Source organism: Cyprinodon variegatus, unplaced genomic scaffold (assembly GCF_000732505.1).
Source record: "Cyprinodon variegatus isolate N-32 unplaced genomic scaffold, C_variegatus-1.0 Scaffold465, whole genome shotgun sequence".
NCBI lineage: Eukaryota > Metazoa > Chordata > Actinopteri > Cyprinodontiformes > Cyprinodontidae > Cyprinodon > Cyprinodon variegatus.
This window is the reverse complement of record NW_015150918.1, coordinates 130,477-145,316: the sequence shown is the minus strand read 5'-3', so window position 1 is coordinate 145,316 and position 14,840 is coordinate 130,477. Positions and strand designations below refer to the sequence as shown.

At 38.7% G+C, this 14,840-nt stretch overlaps 1 protein-coding gene across 1 annotated transcript in view; it reads left to right on the top strand.

The window, feature by feature from the left end:
• cfap221 (cilia and flagella associated protein 221) overlaps window positions 1–12,521 on the top strand; it is a 40,791-nt gene extending 28,270 nt beyond the window's left edge. Inside the window, exons 13-25 of the mRNA XM_015389558.1 lie at window positions 168–257; window positions 3,834–3,929; window positions 4,524–4,581; window positions 4,684–4,757; window positions 5,023–5,103; window positions 6,733–6,840; window positions 6,919–7,086; window positions 7,177–7,262; window positions 7,349–7,421; window positions 7,968–8,050; window positions 10,132–10,218; window positions 10,312–10,418; window positions 11,099–12,521. Coding sequence (XP_015245044.1) covers window positions 168–257; window positions 3,834–3,929; window positions 4,524–4,581; window positions 4,684–4,757; window positions 5,023–5,103; window positions 6,733–6,840; window positions 6,919–7,086; window positions 7,177–7,262; window positions 7,349–7,421; window positions 7,968–8,050; window positions 10,132–10,218; window positions 10,312–10,418; window positions 11,099–11,109 — 1,122 coding nt within the window. The 3' untranslated portion in view covers window positions 11,110–12,521. The remainder of the gene's footprint in view (window positions 1–167; window positions 258–3,833; window positions 3,930–4,523; window positions 4,582–4,683; window positions 4,758–5,022; window positions 5,104–6,732; window positions 6,841–6,918; window positions 7,087–7,176; window positions 7,263–7,348; window positions 7,422–7,967; window positions 8,051–10,131; window positions 10,219–10,311; window positions 10,419–11,098) is intronic.
• Window positions 12,522–14,840: the final 2,319 nt, after the last annotated feature.

The window sequence follows — 14,840 nt, the reverse complement described above, 5'->3', positions numbered from 1 at the left end:
GAGTTCATTACATTTTATAATTTCATCTAATAACAGGGAAGTAACCTGAGGTCTTTGGTGACATTCTGTAGTTTATTGAAACATTATAAAGTTAAAGAAGAAATGCTGAAAGAAAGAAGCAAGGGTTTTTTGATGAAAATGTCTCTTGTTTGCTGATTGTATTAAAGGTCGAAAAGGAGGATGAGACGCAAGATGAAGACATCACTCCTGAACAAACCAAGCTTTCCTCCAGTCGGATGCTTCATGATGCAAAACAGGTCCTCCTACTGTTTGAGTCGCAAGTTTAACATGAAACTCAAGTGTTGAAGATCCTCTTTTACACATTAAATGAGACGTGTGCCTGTTCAGCCTAACAATACAAAACTGGATGTCGTTATCTGCTTTAGCTGTGATCAACCATTAAATGGCCGTTATTAGCGGTTATCAATCCCATAAAATGGCTCCAGGCTGTTCTACCTCTTCTACCTTCTAGGTTTCTCACGGCTGAAAAGATGCAGCTTGTCGTTGATAATAGCCACTATTCTATTTACCTACTCTTTATATTTATACATATATATGGATTTCATATGGTGTTTAAATACAACTCAGGGGTCTGAAGGGGTTGTTCGATATACGCAACGTGTCGATCAACTTTATTTTTGTTCAATAGATGAAGAACTACTAAAATTCTGTTCAAATTATACATAAATAGGTTAATTAACTCTGAGATAAAAATGGAATTACCTTAGGGTTAGGATTAGGATTCATTCAGTGATAATCTACTGAGGTAGGTAGGTAGGAGGCACAATCTGAAGCCATTCTATCGACTAATAACTACTAATAACCATTTAAAGGGATGATATGCGAAGTGGCTGCTGATGTTGCTGAGTTTAGTGGCACAAATTAAAGTAAAGCCACAGCATGATGCAAGCGCCACCATGTTCCTTTTTAGGTGTGATGTTCTTCACATATTTTTTTGCACACAGATAAAACTTTTGCTTTTTAAAACATAACAGCTTGCATGCCTAAACATACCCTTCCATGTATTGAAGGAAGAGCTGTTTGGATCATGCATTCGATCTTTTTCTCACTCAGCTGGATAAATTAAAGTGTTTTCACTCTCAGGCGATGATTACGGGGGAGTTTATGGCACTGAAGCACTTTTGATTATCTGGAGAAAGTGAAAAAACTGTCCTCATAGGGGAGTTATTGTTGCTGCCAGCATGCACCACCAGCACAAAAACACAAATCTGGACGTCTGCAGAGTTCTAACAAACACTAGCAGGTGGATATTCAGTTCTCGTGGTGTAGAGGGCAGTAGAGCAAACTGGGAGGTAAGATTTAGTCTGACAACTGGAAGATACAGGATACAAAAAATATAGAAGACAACCAGTAATAAGGAGAAATTCTTGCAGCTCTTTTAGTATTGATTTCTGCCTTTTGGTTGGTTCTTGTAGGATGTTCCCCCTTTCATCACCTCTGGTTGTTTCTAGAGTTGAATTAGAGGATAAATATTCCATTAAATGAGGAAAAGATTTTGACTTAAATATTTTACATCACAAAAGCCACACTTAGAGAGCAGTGTACAAGTAATATTTGTATACATATACACTATATTATGTTATTCTGCCATGATGAATGTTGTCGTCTTAGTTGGTCCTCGTTCTGTTTGGGCGTCAGATTTGGGTTCCCTTAAAGCAATACAAAAATACCTGGACCTTTTTTTGACAATTTGCAACTTTCTTTCATTTAATTCCATCTTTTCATCTTTGCAAGTAAATAAATATATATACAATAATAAAATACAAGAAAAAAATATATATACAAGTGTGTACATATTCACTGTAATTTAGCTATATTTTCCACTCAACAGAATAATACATAAATGCAGATAAAAACAAAACAAAAACAGCAATAAACAGTAATCCCTACTCATTTAACCCACCTCCCCAAGTTTCCCTTCTATATTCTGAACTGCCTAACCAGTTCCAACCCTTCCCATAACACCCAGTCAGTCACACCCACACACACCATGCACACACCCACATCCCATTTTTCAGGATATTTAACCAAATGGTTAAATAATGTACTGCAAATGTTTCCATTGTAAAGACTAACTTATGTCTTCTAATGAAATATAAGAGACTTTTTTGAAATTTGGAATCCCCTGTTACATTACATTGGAGAGAATTCAGCTCAAACTATTATGCTGAGCTTAGCCTGTGAATGTAATATTCACCTCAGTTAATGTCAGATTATCAATTAGTTTATTTCTTTTATTCCATTCCAACGTTTGCTAAAGTAAAACACATTTATTAGAGATATTGATGGGACTTCCAACTTATCTTTTAAATGTTTATTTCCACTTGTTAAGAATTTGGTGTACAGGTAATAAACATACAACATTAATATTCTCTGGGTTAATTGAGTCAAAATGTCCGCTAACAAAAATAAAACATTGTGTAAAGTACTGTATTGTTTGGGCTGCTTTGGCTTGAAGCTCTGTCTCATCTGGTGACTCATGTCAGTGCTCCATAGATCCATTTACTGGCCAACCCTGCAGTGATCAAATCATCAGTAAACCAGATGGAGCTCATTTAAGCAGTGTGGGCTGCCGCCAGGTCTTGCTAAGATATAAAGCACCATTTCCATAGCGGCGATCAGCTGACCTTTGATTTGATGAGTGGACCAACACCAGCAGAGAACATGGTTCCACAAGAGACTTGATCTAAAAAAGGATATTACAGGTCGTATATGTGCAGCCCTATAGCTTTTCTCCCAAACTATTTAATCGGCTGCTTTACATTACTATTAAAGGTATAGAGGATGACCTTTTTTCTGGGTGGATCATCTAAATAAGTGTTCCTTCTAACGATCAATCATTCTGGTGATATGTTTATGTAAGGCCGGCCTACGAGCTCATTCCATTCGCTATATTTTTCTGCACACATGAACTTTCAGGCAAATATCTGTGGTGAGCTACGGTTTCAGACAGTCATTGAAGCTCACCTTTCTCACCGTGGTTTTTTGAAAATGGCCGAGGGTCGCAAGAGAAAAAGTGTCTATGAAGTGTATGAGAAGAAAAGAAAGGCCTCAAAAGAGACAGATGTATCCCATAATGCTTTGAGAGGAAGGCTCTCCTCACAAAGCATTATGGGATTTGCTGTTGCAGCAGCCTGCTGTCGCCATAGGCTGTCTGTACCTAACAGTGGCAACTAATAATAAAGATGATGCAGACACTGCGCTGTGAAGGAGAAGTTACTTCACCAATGGAGCGAAATTAAGTGATCATCTGTCCAAACGTTCAGTTCACTATTAAGTCCACTATATAGTATATAGGACACAGTAAACCTGTATAAGCTATAAAAACAGCAACTTTTAAACAGAGCGTGCATGAGGAAAAATGGGCTCATGCATGCTCTCGCATGCACGTTTTTCAAAGTGGAGAGGGCGAGTCTTTTAAAAAATTCATGAAAATCCTTCACAATACCTTTAACGGTTTGTTAACCGCTGTTTCTTACGCACCCTTTCTATTGCACTTTTCCTTCCACTCAACTTTCCATTAATATATATTGGCTCAGCTTCCTTTTCCTCCTCTTTCAAAACTGTTGGAAACAAACAGGTTAAATGTACCAGTCTGCCAGTGATGAAATAGACGTTTTTAAAATGAATTATTAAAACTTTTAAAGAAAATCTAACTTATCAAGCTATCCATATATCTTGTTGTTGTTTTACACACCTCAGTACTGTAACACCTGCCTTGGCAACTGCAGCTGACCAATCAGATCCCTGCTCTGCAACCTCCTTTGCTTCCTGGACAGGAAATAGTCTAAAACTTTCCCGATCTCTCCTAGGATCCAGACGGAGAACCAGTCTTCCAGCTGCACATCGATATTAACTTGGAACTGAGACAGAGAGCCCTCACACTTTTTCAGCAGGCAGCTCGAAAGGTACATGCTAAACAAATCTAGTTTGGACTGTGCGATATTGGAGTTTGAATAATATATTTCTGTTAAAAGGTCAGCGAGGTTTGTTTGAATATCTATGCATGAATGAACAAGCACATCATCTTCTCCGCGGGCCTCATTAGAGGGGTTAGCACCCCTGCAGCCCTGTCACTTTCAGCTCAGCCGTGTGGAAATTTCAGAGTCAATGTATAATTGTCTTTCAGTCCAGTTTATCATTAGTGTTTCGATTTAGAATTTAGATGTATATTCGTTATGTATTAAGTTATCTTTTTTAGATGAGTGCAGCTAAAATGTAAAATAAACAAAAGTAAACAACTACAAATTGACCAAATCTGATTGGTTTCCATTGGAAAGCCTTTTTCTAATTTCGCCAAGGTTTAAACATGCAGCATGATACTAATAAGGGGTCTTGTTTGAGTCCACAGAACCTCATTACAGAGTCATTATGGAGAAAGGAAGGAAACCAGAAGTCCTGAATGTCAGAAAATAATTAGAGTCAGAGTCAACCTCAAACTCCTCCCAGATAGTGTAACTGTGGCAAAGTGGCGACAGGTTGAACTTGTCTCTGTCTTCCAGGTTGTGATTCGATGCCGGATGCAGCGCAGACTGACCTCGTTGAAGAAACTGGCTGATGGTATGAAGTAGGCTCCCTCTGTGGAGAATGGGTTGAGCTTTATTGTTCTGAAACAACCTCATTATGACACGTTGAACCTTTTTTCCCTCTTTTTTTCCCCAGTTAAGGATAAAACATGTGATTTATTGTCTCCTGACAACATATTACCACAGTTCCCCACTGAGAACAATCCCATGGTGAGAACATCTTTAACTGTATTTAATGTAAAGTTTTACAATGGATTTCATAAAACAGTTTGATATAAAGCCTGCACAGATACAGAAATCAGGCATGTGGAACAATTTTTATCTATTACTTCCTGTATTTAATCCGGCATAAAATCAGTGAGGAAGCTCAGTTTGTGGTACTTTAATTAAATCTTTGATTCAGACGCCCTGCAGAGCTCTGGACCTCAGTGTTGAGTTGCATAAAAACTGCCATTTGTCTTCTTGATATTTCAAGGCTCTCAGGAATTTGGTGGCGTTGCCTGTGGATCCTATTGATGTGACGGTGACAGCACACATTCCTTTCTTCAAGCTCCAGGTCAGTTCTTACCAAAGCACCTGGCTTTCTCACATTGCAGCTCCCTCATATATCACTGGATGCGTAACCAGCAGCAGTGTTGGATTGTAATTCAATAATAAGATCAGGGAAAAACATTTTCTGTCTGGAAACACCGGACTTTCTGCTAGCCTACAAGTCTGGATGAGGGAGGAAACTAAAACTAAACCATGTAAAAATATTGGTAAATTCATTCATATTTAACTCCTTACCAGATATGTTTTATTTTTAAAATATTTTCCAAACTGAACAAAGAGAATTTCCGAGAAATAATCATGAAAATGTGTAGAAACCCAAAGTTTATTAATTATTGCAGCACTATATATCCATGAGGTTCTGCAGCCTTACTTTATTCAGCTGACATTTGCCAAAAGGCAATGAACACACCTGTCAGGTTGCGAGCGCTTCACAGAGACAGACAGTCATATGCTCTCACACTCAGATTATCTTAGCATCAGCGGTTAACTTAACATTCAGGCCTGTGGACAGGAGCACTGAGAGGGAAATGTGGACATGCTAGTTTAGAGGCTCCAAGTAGCCTTTATCAGCTTTTCATCCCTCCTAAAAATCATCTTTCTTCCCACGTTAATTATTCAATGAGCCATTAACATTCATCTGCTACGCTAAGGGACGTTCAGGTAGAGCCTTAGAGTTAATGAGCATCAAATACAAATCTATAAATTGCTCATTTTAACAATAAACATCAGTTTAAGGTCAGTTTATTTTCCTTTACTGCAGATAAAGTCAGAGTGGAGGAAACCTTTATCAATTGGCCATGTTTAGGAAAAAAATTGTAATCTTGCTTTAATGAACAGTTAGATTTTAGATTCTGCAGTTTAGGGAAATTTAATTGCACCTTTACTCCTACTGTAGGATGTCAGAGGAAAAAAAAACACTGAAAATTGGTAATTAGAAGCTTTGTTGACCTCTAATGGAATAAGCTTAGCTTTTTTTTTTTTTTCTTTCCAAAACTGCCACTTTAAACTAGTTCCATTTACAGTTTTTATAGTAAAAAATGCCTTTTAGACGTGAAAAATATGCAAGACCTGAAGCAAACTCCCCATTTTACTGCATGAAAAGTTGCAGCAAAGTGTAATTCCACTAATTTCCAGCAGTTTTTAACGATTTACAGCACATTGCATTTATGTTTGCCTGTGCGGAAACTGATGTTAACGTTTAGTTTTTCCTGGAACCTTCTTCCCATTGTCTGCAGTGATTCTCAGCCAATATCCTTTCTTTTACATGCAGGAAAGCAGCATAAAGGGGTATGAGATTTATATATTGTTTTTGCAGGTGTGGAGTATCAGAGAAAGTGATATGATGTGTTGAAGGACTGTAAATGGGGGCAAATATTACAGAACCAGGAGTTCATGTGGAGCAGTTTAAATAACAGATGGTAGGAGGTCCTGACGGCAATATACAGGCAGAGCGATTTACTCTTTCTGAACCACAGAAGAGTTTTCTTTTGGTGAATTGTGAATGATTATAGGTTTTATTTAGACTGCAAAAAAAAACATACGCATTTAGCCCTTTTTAAATGCTGCTTTCTTCTTGGTTTTAATGCTCAGTGGAACTTGTGCATTTAAGCATGCCATCTGTGATGTTATCCAGGTTCCCCAGCACTATCAGCTCATGGCTTACTGGCCTGTGTCTGCTTGGGAAGCTTTTAACTCCTGTATACCCACAACACTGGCCAGACCTCTTCCTGCTGGAGCTCCGGTAACTATGAAGCTCCTCGATTGAGGTGTAAATTACCTCCAATCCTTCAGTTTTTATGTTTTATTAATTTCCCTTTAGGAAGCACAGGAGCCTGTTGAAGACAAAGATGAAATTATTGGAACGAAGAACGTTAAAGTTGAGCTGAATGAAGAGGAGCCTGTAGCAGCAAAGGAGACTGTTGCATTCTCCTTCAGCGCTCCTGCAGATCTGCTCAGGCCTATTCCTGCAAACCCTCTCAGGATCTTTGTATGGCTGAGATTTGCTTCATATTACTTGCTTTTTTTCATACAGGAAACTCCTCTTACTACATATTTACTTAGTGAAATCTTATTATAGAATCCAGCCCCGGGTCTTCGGATTTATAAACCAAAGCCCAAATATCTGGAGAGTGACTTGGAGATTCATCTCTGTCCCCTGCAGAGGTAAGACCCCAAAAAATTACATTTTTATTTCATTTTTTTTTTTTTACAACCATATAACATTAATTCAGCTGTTACATTTTGTTAAGGTATGAAGTCTTTAAGAGCAGCTCTTCTGGCTTCACGACACGCCCTCCACAACCTCAGTTTCTCCATCATGAGGTAAATTCCTTTCAGTCTCCACTCTTTATGCCTTTATGGCTTTCTGTAAAATAACTCCAGTAGTAATCTAGATATGGAAGGTAATTGATCATTTTATTAGAATACACCCTCTAGATATGGATTAAATGTGACATAGCAGCAACCAAATCCCCACAGCATGATGCTGCCACCACCATGTTTCACTATTTACTTTATATGATCAGGGTGAAGTTCCAGATTTCCAAATAGTTATTTTTAATCTTCCATAAAGATGTCGGATGGATTGAACGATTAACCTGCTTTGGTTAACTTCCTGGTTGGGATCCGGAGACATTTTTTGCACTGGATCTCTTTTAGTGGCATCATACTAAAATATGGCTGAATATAAATCCCTGTCGCACTTGCTGCATATTTTAAATCCTAGCTTTATACTGTATAGTCTTTGTTTGTTATGTATGAGGTAAGAATTGTTTTTCATTGCATTGTTTGTTGACTATTTTCCTGTTGACCTGAAGTGCTTTTTAAAACTCATGTTCTGTATTTTATATTGTTGTCTTTTCCTTGCAGGAAGTGATTGTAAAATGGAGGAAATCAGATTCAAACTCTTTATTTTCCGACTCCAACTCACTCCCCACCAGTTCTCCTCGAAGGTAGGTCACCTGTTTAATACGTGCGTGTGCTCATTGTTGCTGAGTCTTAACAGAAGCGCTTTACAGTCCTTTGGACCAGGAGGGCTTTTACCTTCCAGCTGACTTAAACCAATCCTGATCAGCAGCTGGAGAAGACTGCTTAAGCTCAGCATAGATTTTTTACTTCCTGTTTTGATTTGAGAACCAAAATCTAACAGCATCTAATAAGAAGTTAAAAATACTGCAATTTTCTCACACTGAGCAAAAGGAATCCACTTGAAGTCATGATGTTTTTTGTTTATACTGTACAAGTTTCCATCTTTTACAGGAATTCCTGTGTTTACAAGACCTTAATTGAAGATAATTTAATCGTTAATAGATTCTTAGTGATTGTTGAAGTGAGATATATTACATGTTATGTTTTAGACAAGTTTTAAAGCTTATGTTGATGCTGTTGGAGAGGATATTTCCCTCTAAATCCTCCATCAAAGTCCAATCATTAACTCGCCTCTGTGTCTGTTCCGTTATCTGGCAAACAGCATTACAGCAAGCAAAGCTCAAAGTGGTACAGTATGAATATGTAACAGAGAAGTCCAAACAACTTCCTCCACCTGCCAGGACGCTGGATGTCAGATTGTCCACTTGTAATAGATCCGCCAAGGCTCATAACACATTCATAGAGGCAGAGGCTAGGACAGCATCCTCCACTTTAGGCACTTCAAAGCTCTGAATCTCAACTTTTAGACTGGTTATTTATTCTCGCGTTCATAGAAAAGACATAATTTAGTCTATAACTGATCATCCAGATGAAATAGAAGATGATAAATGAAATCATTCCTCTTTTTTTGTAGACGGATTTAGCTCAAGTATCTCTATTAAAGAATCTAGGTCAGGCTGTATGGAGGCTAACATGAAGAAATAATGATTTATTCAGTCTTCAGCCTGAAAGAACAGCAAGGAAGTGGTATTTGATGTAGTGTGTTAGCAAACACAGCTCTAGTTTGTCCTGTTCTATTTGTGCACACTTTTCTGTGCAAACATTTTTTTTCCCACTTGACCCTTCTGCAGAAACTTTTACACTTTATCTTCCATGATTGAGTTTTTGGAATCAGGTACCAAAGGGAACAAAGCTGATCAGGAATAAATATCAAGATATTTAAGTGCTGTAATTAAACTCAGACAACAGAATAAGGCACTAAATGAAGGCACAACTGTGTTGATCTGGAAACAGCAGCAAGACGATAGCTGCTTTCCCAGTTGGAGCTATTACTGGAAAGTTTCACACATCTGAACTGAACTTATTGGCTGCTGTTAATGCTTTGTGCCCTTCTTGCCTGCAGCGCTTTGTCTGCTCATGCAATATTTTACAAAAGGAAGCGATCATCAACTATTCTGCTTTGCTCAATCTCTCCAGAGTCCCCTGTCCTCCAGCACGCTTTCTTCTCTTCAAGGTTTCTGGTTGGACATTGGTAGATAGTTCACTTTGTGTCCAAACCATTTTGTTGGCATCACGGTTCTGCTAAAATACCCAATATGACATTTTGTCAGATTTGCGGTTGATTTGTTAATTAGATAATTCTCTGGTATTTCAAATAAGTCACAGTCTAAACAGCTTCCTGCATATCCGTCCTTTGATATGCCCCAAATGTACGACTGTGACAAGACGTAGACACGTCTTGTCACAGATCACATTGTCATTTTATAGCAAACAGTCTTATGTGCGCTTACAGCTCAGTTATCGGCACATGCTTCTGATTGTTACAGGTTTGTTGATACTTCCTGAAGCGGAACAAGGGTGTAAAGTTAGTGGGAAGACTTCCAGTCAAATGTCCTGTAAGGATCTTGGAAGTCATGTTACAGCTAATTTTTGGATAAATATAAAGGCTTCATGTGAATGGAATTTAGAAAGTAGTTAAACATTCTGCCCAGTTTCTAGATTATCCAATACGATTTAAATTAAGTATTCACTTAAAAAATTGCTTTTATTTTCTATCAACATCCAATCTTACTGTTCAAAGTAAGATTTTTCAATTAATTATTGTTAGGATTTGCTTGTTTTTGCGCTTCAGGAGAAGCATAAAGGATGTATATGTCTCTCCCAGGTCCGTGGATTACAACACAGACATCCTCCCTCTCTCTGCACCTCCTGCTGCCTTCCCTGATGAGCCTCCTGCTCTGCCAGAGTCCTGGTAAGCACCTCATATTGCTGTTTACACTAACCAGGGTCTCCAGGTAGGCCTGCCCCTCCGGCACTGATGGCGATCCTGAAAACCTGTCTGCAGGTGTGAAGATTCGGGGATCCAGCTGACACCAGAGATGATCAGAGCCGAGTTCCTCGTGAGGAAAGCTCCTGTCTCCAATAGCAACCTCCCTGCACCAAAAAGGCCAGGTCAGTTAGAAATAAGACAAACATCCAGCCTGGCGGGATCGGAGAACTCACATTTACAAGGAGACACTTTTCAAGCCAAGAAAAAAAATAATAGAATGATTGGCCCCACATTTAGCAGAAATAAGGCAAAAAAAGCATGTTTAGTTTTAGGAGGGGAAGTATTCTGGATAAACAAAGCATAAAGTTAATGAATGAGGACATCATGTAGCTGGAGTTCCTTTAACAAAAGCTTCCTGGCAGCCGCATCCCACTGGATAATATGCAGAGATATTAAGCTGCTGTCTAAACACTGAAACAGACCTTTTCTTTGCGTTTCATCCTGCAGAGAATCGGCTCAGCCTCTTTCTTCCTCTGACATTCTGCTAATGATTAAACTAAGTTTGCACGTCTGCAATTAAAATGTCAGTTTCAATCTAATTTATCATCAAACAAAACCTTATTTTCATCTCTATCGATAATAAGACTGAGTGATGATAGAGTTTGTGATACAACATAGGAATAATAAGGAATTACCTTTAATTAAAGTCTGAAAGCATGTAATGCTACAGAGCTAAATGAGCTCAACTGGAAATTGCAGCTGAAAATAAAGGCAAATTTACAGCAAAACAATAAAATAAAACAACAAAATGCTTGTTTTGGTTCAGTTTTCTTCATACTGACATTAAGCTGCTTCATTACAGCCTGGATGTGACCCCGAGGTCTGAGATCAACCAGACGCAAACAAGACAGATGGCCAGACTGAAGAAGCTTGAAGGAGAGGAACGTGAATAGGCAATACCACTGCGCACACACACACACATCCTCTTCAGGAATAAACACTACTGCTTTCCTCCGGAGGCACATTATTCAGCAGCCATCCTACTCAACCCCATGCAAGACTCTCCTTTGTCTGTTTTTGCAACTTCTGTGAAATGGAACCTAGTTAGTTTCTCGCCCACCTGTAAAGCTTCTTCCTGCCCACTCAAAATTGCCTATAAGCCTCCCTTCTGAGCTCTCAGAAAGGCTGGGACTGTGTTTTCCCTCCACCTACCTCATCCGTATCTGTGTGCAGCAGAGAATCCGCCACAGTATGTTCCTAAAAGCTGCACTTCATCTCTGACAGCATGGTTTTGGTATTGACTGGACTGTTACTGATTTAAATGCAAATGAAAGCCAAAGAATTTCACTCTCTCTGTAGGTCTGACAATGAGTCCTAATTGAGGTTTTGTGTATTGAGACGATTCAGCTTTTAATTTGCCCTGCAGCTCGCTGATTTGCAGCCATCCGGGGACTGAGTATTACTCCATCGTTAATTAGAGACATCAGTTTAACATTCACACTTATGCGGTTGTAAAAAAAAAAAAAAAGGAAAAAGGAAAGCAACCAAGTTAAGGATTTAATTATCAAAAGAGCTGACAAGCTGCGAAGTCACCGGATATAATCAAGCTCTGCGCACGCACCACCTACCACCCATAGAGGGAGCTCCAGCTCTATGCCTCTTGACTTACAGCAGCAGTTACCTCATGTGTTTGTCCATCAGTGAATGGGTGTACAGTCACTGATGGCAGGGGGGCTGGAGAAAAAAAAAGTGGCACAGAATTGCTTGTTTGTTCTCCCTTTTATAGATGCACACAAAGTCACACCAGAAGGTCACAACATTCGGTTGGACCCAAAGAGAAATCCAGAAACATTTATGAATATTCTTTCAGATTACATTAAGGATATTGGACAATTGTGCCTTTTTAAAGGGACAATGCTCTTTTTTTGGCTGCCAATGACAAACCAGCAAAGAAATGCTCTATTTCATTATTAACATTTACAAATGTGTGTGTGTTTTTTTTTTTTTTGCTTCTTTAGTTTCCTAAAAAATAGAACATAACAGGAACCAAGATACATATTTCAATAGAAACACAAATGCTCTGTATTTTTTAATCAGGAGGACGTAGTATCAGCAAGTTCTGTGTCCACCTGAATCCTCCTGAACCACAGAGTTTAATTATTTTGATTTTCATCAACCCAGATCTGAAAGGTGCGGTGTACATTTACTTTCAGAATGTGACTAAACCAAGCTTTCATTGCCATTACTACCAGTCTTTGGGGTGTGACGCTGCCACCTTTTCACATCTACAGACTTAAATAATTGTTTTCCTATATAAAGCAGCTCAAAATAATTACAACTGGAAGGAGACTTTAAGTCTTGCCAAAGATTGAAATAGAGCATATTTATAGTATTTTTTTCCTGCTGTAAAACAAGCCTCTGTTTCTGTCTCTTTTCAGAGGATTGTCCTCTTTTTAACATTAAAGTTTGTTGTAACTTTACCTATCTGCATAAGAAAAGGTTTCTTGTTTCTGTCGTGCACGCCGCACACTCCTAAGTTTTTCATTCATGGACACAGCTGCTATTAATCTTCCCTCCATCTCGACTGACAGATGAGATGAACTCCTCTCCACACGACAGTAAAAATAGGAGCAGCTTTGCTTCTACCCGCTGAAATTGGACGGGGTCTCATGTAAATCAAGCAGCACATTACTCACAATAGCCTAATGCATCCACAATGGGACACAGTCTGAAGGAAGTTTCTGAATCTCCTTTTGCTGCTCTATCTTCACTCCATCGATCACTTTCGGCTCTCCAGGGCATAAATCATCAATAACTGCAACAGTCTCTCCTGCTACCTCCTTCCTTGATCTTCTTCCCTCGATCACTGTTTCTCTTACTCTTCCCACATTTTGCTAAACTATCGTCCAGCGCTTTTTGGATGAGATGTAAAGCATTATTTAGAGTTGCAACCAATGGAGATCAGTCAAATAAAGGTCGAGTTACATCTGATTAAACTCTAAACGCTGCGCACTGACAGACTTAAAAGAAGCAGAGTCTTTTCCAACTCTCAAGGCCTTTTAAATGTTCTTTAGACTGACAAGCTTTTAAAGAATCCTTTATGTTGCTCTGAGAGGAAATTACTTTATCTACAGTATGTCTGTGCATCTAGCTGAAGCAAGAACAAAAAGGTTAAAAATCTTAACACTGACCAGGTCATCATGTTTTAGACACTGCGAGTCAGAAATAACACATAAAATACATTCCTATCGCATCAACCTTTTTATCACCTTCACTAAAGTCTTCAGAATAAAAGAAGATCTTAACTGTTTCTGGCTTTCAACGGAGGCTCCTGTATGCATGGGGCTTTTATTTTCCTTATCCTTGTTTGCAGTAAGGTCTGTTAGAACTGTTGGAAAAGCAACATCCAGTACATTTAAAGTTGTAGGGAAGTCATATTTAGATTTCAAATCATTCTGGCTTAAACATGTATATAAATGTACTCTTTATCAGACGATATTGTCCCAAAAGTTGGAAAATTTCTATTTAAAAAAAATCCTGTCTTAAAATCTGTGTTATTTTTTCCGCTATCTTATGCAGGCCAGTTAGTTATATGTCAGCTTGTACACCTAAATTCGGCCAATCATATATCAACGGTCATCTGTCAATCAAATTTTTTCAATCATAGCATCTTAATTCATATGTCACAGCTAATATACGCAACAGTTGAAATAAGAAATAAGAATCATTTACTTTACCGTTGAGTTCTAAGCGCTACTTGGTCCCAATGTCATTTCCCATTGGGAACCTACTAGCACTAAGTTGCTAACTGGTAAGCAAGATGCTTCCGACAAACCGGCCACAACCAAACATGCTTACGAACCTTCCGCCCCAAAAATCCCGCCCCCTTGATAATCGACCAATCACATTCACTTTATTCACTTGTGTAAAGTCGGGCACCACTTGTGAGAATTCGAAACTGCAACCGTCTCAACAGCCGCTTCCCTAAGACTTTAAGGACTGACTGAGGTGGTGTAACCCATGATGAAACTGTATGCATATTTAAAAAAAAAATCTATTTTAAATGATTGGTTACAGTTATGCAAGATTCTCTGCACATATTTATATATCAACCTGTAAAATAACATAATTCTATGAGTTTGATAGTTTCTTCTTTTCAGGGTTGCTTATTATCAGGTTTTCCAAAGAGCCAAAAACATTTTAATAAAGGCTTTTCAGCTTTCAATTTCTCACCACAAAGGAATCTACCAATAAAAAAAGGAAAAAAAAATACCAGCTTTGCCCGAAATCAAATAGAAAAATATATTTGAATTATGCCGCAAGACTTTTGATGGTTATAGAAATCGAGTGATTAAGCCGTAATTTTCTAAGGCGTGTTTAACCAAATAACCGTGCAATTAATTGCCGCTGACTGGACCGTACCGGACTGTCCCGTCCGTCCCCCAATGGTACCTTCCCCCCGTCCGCTTGAGTTCTCCGACCAGCCGCGGAGCTCATGGCTCGGTTCTGCTGCACTTGAAAAAAATTCCCCCCGGACATTTTTTTTAGGTATGAAAAGTAGGACATGCCCGGGAAAAAGAGGATGTCTGGTTACCCTAGTTTGG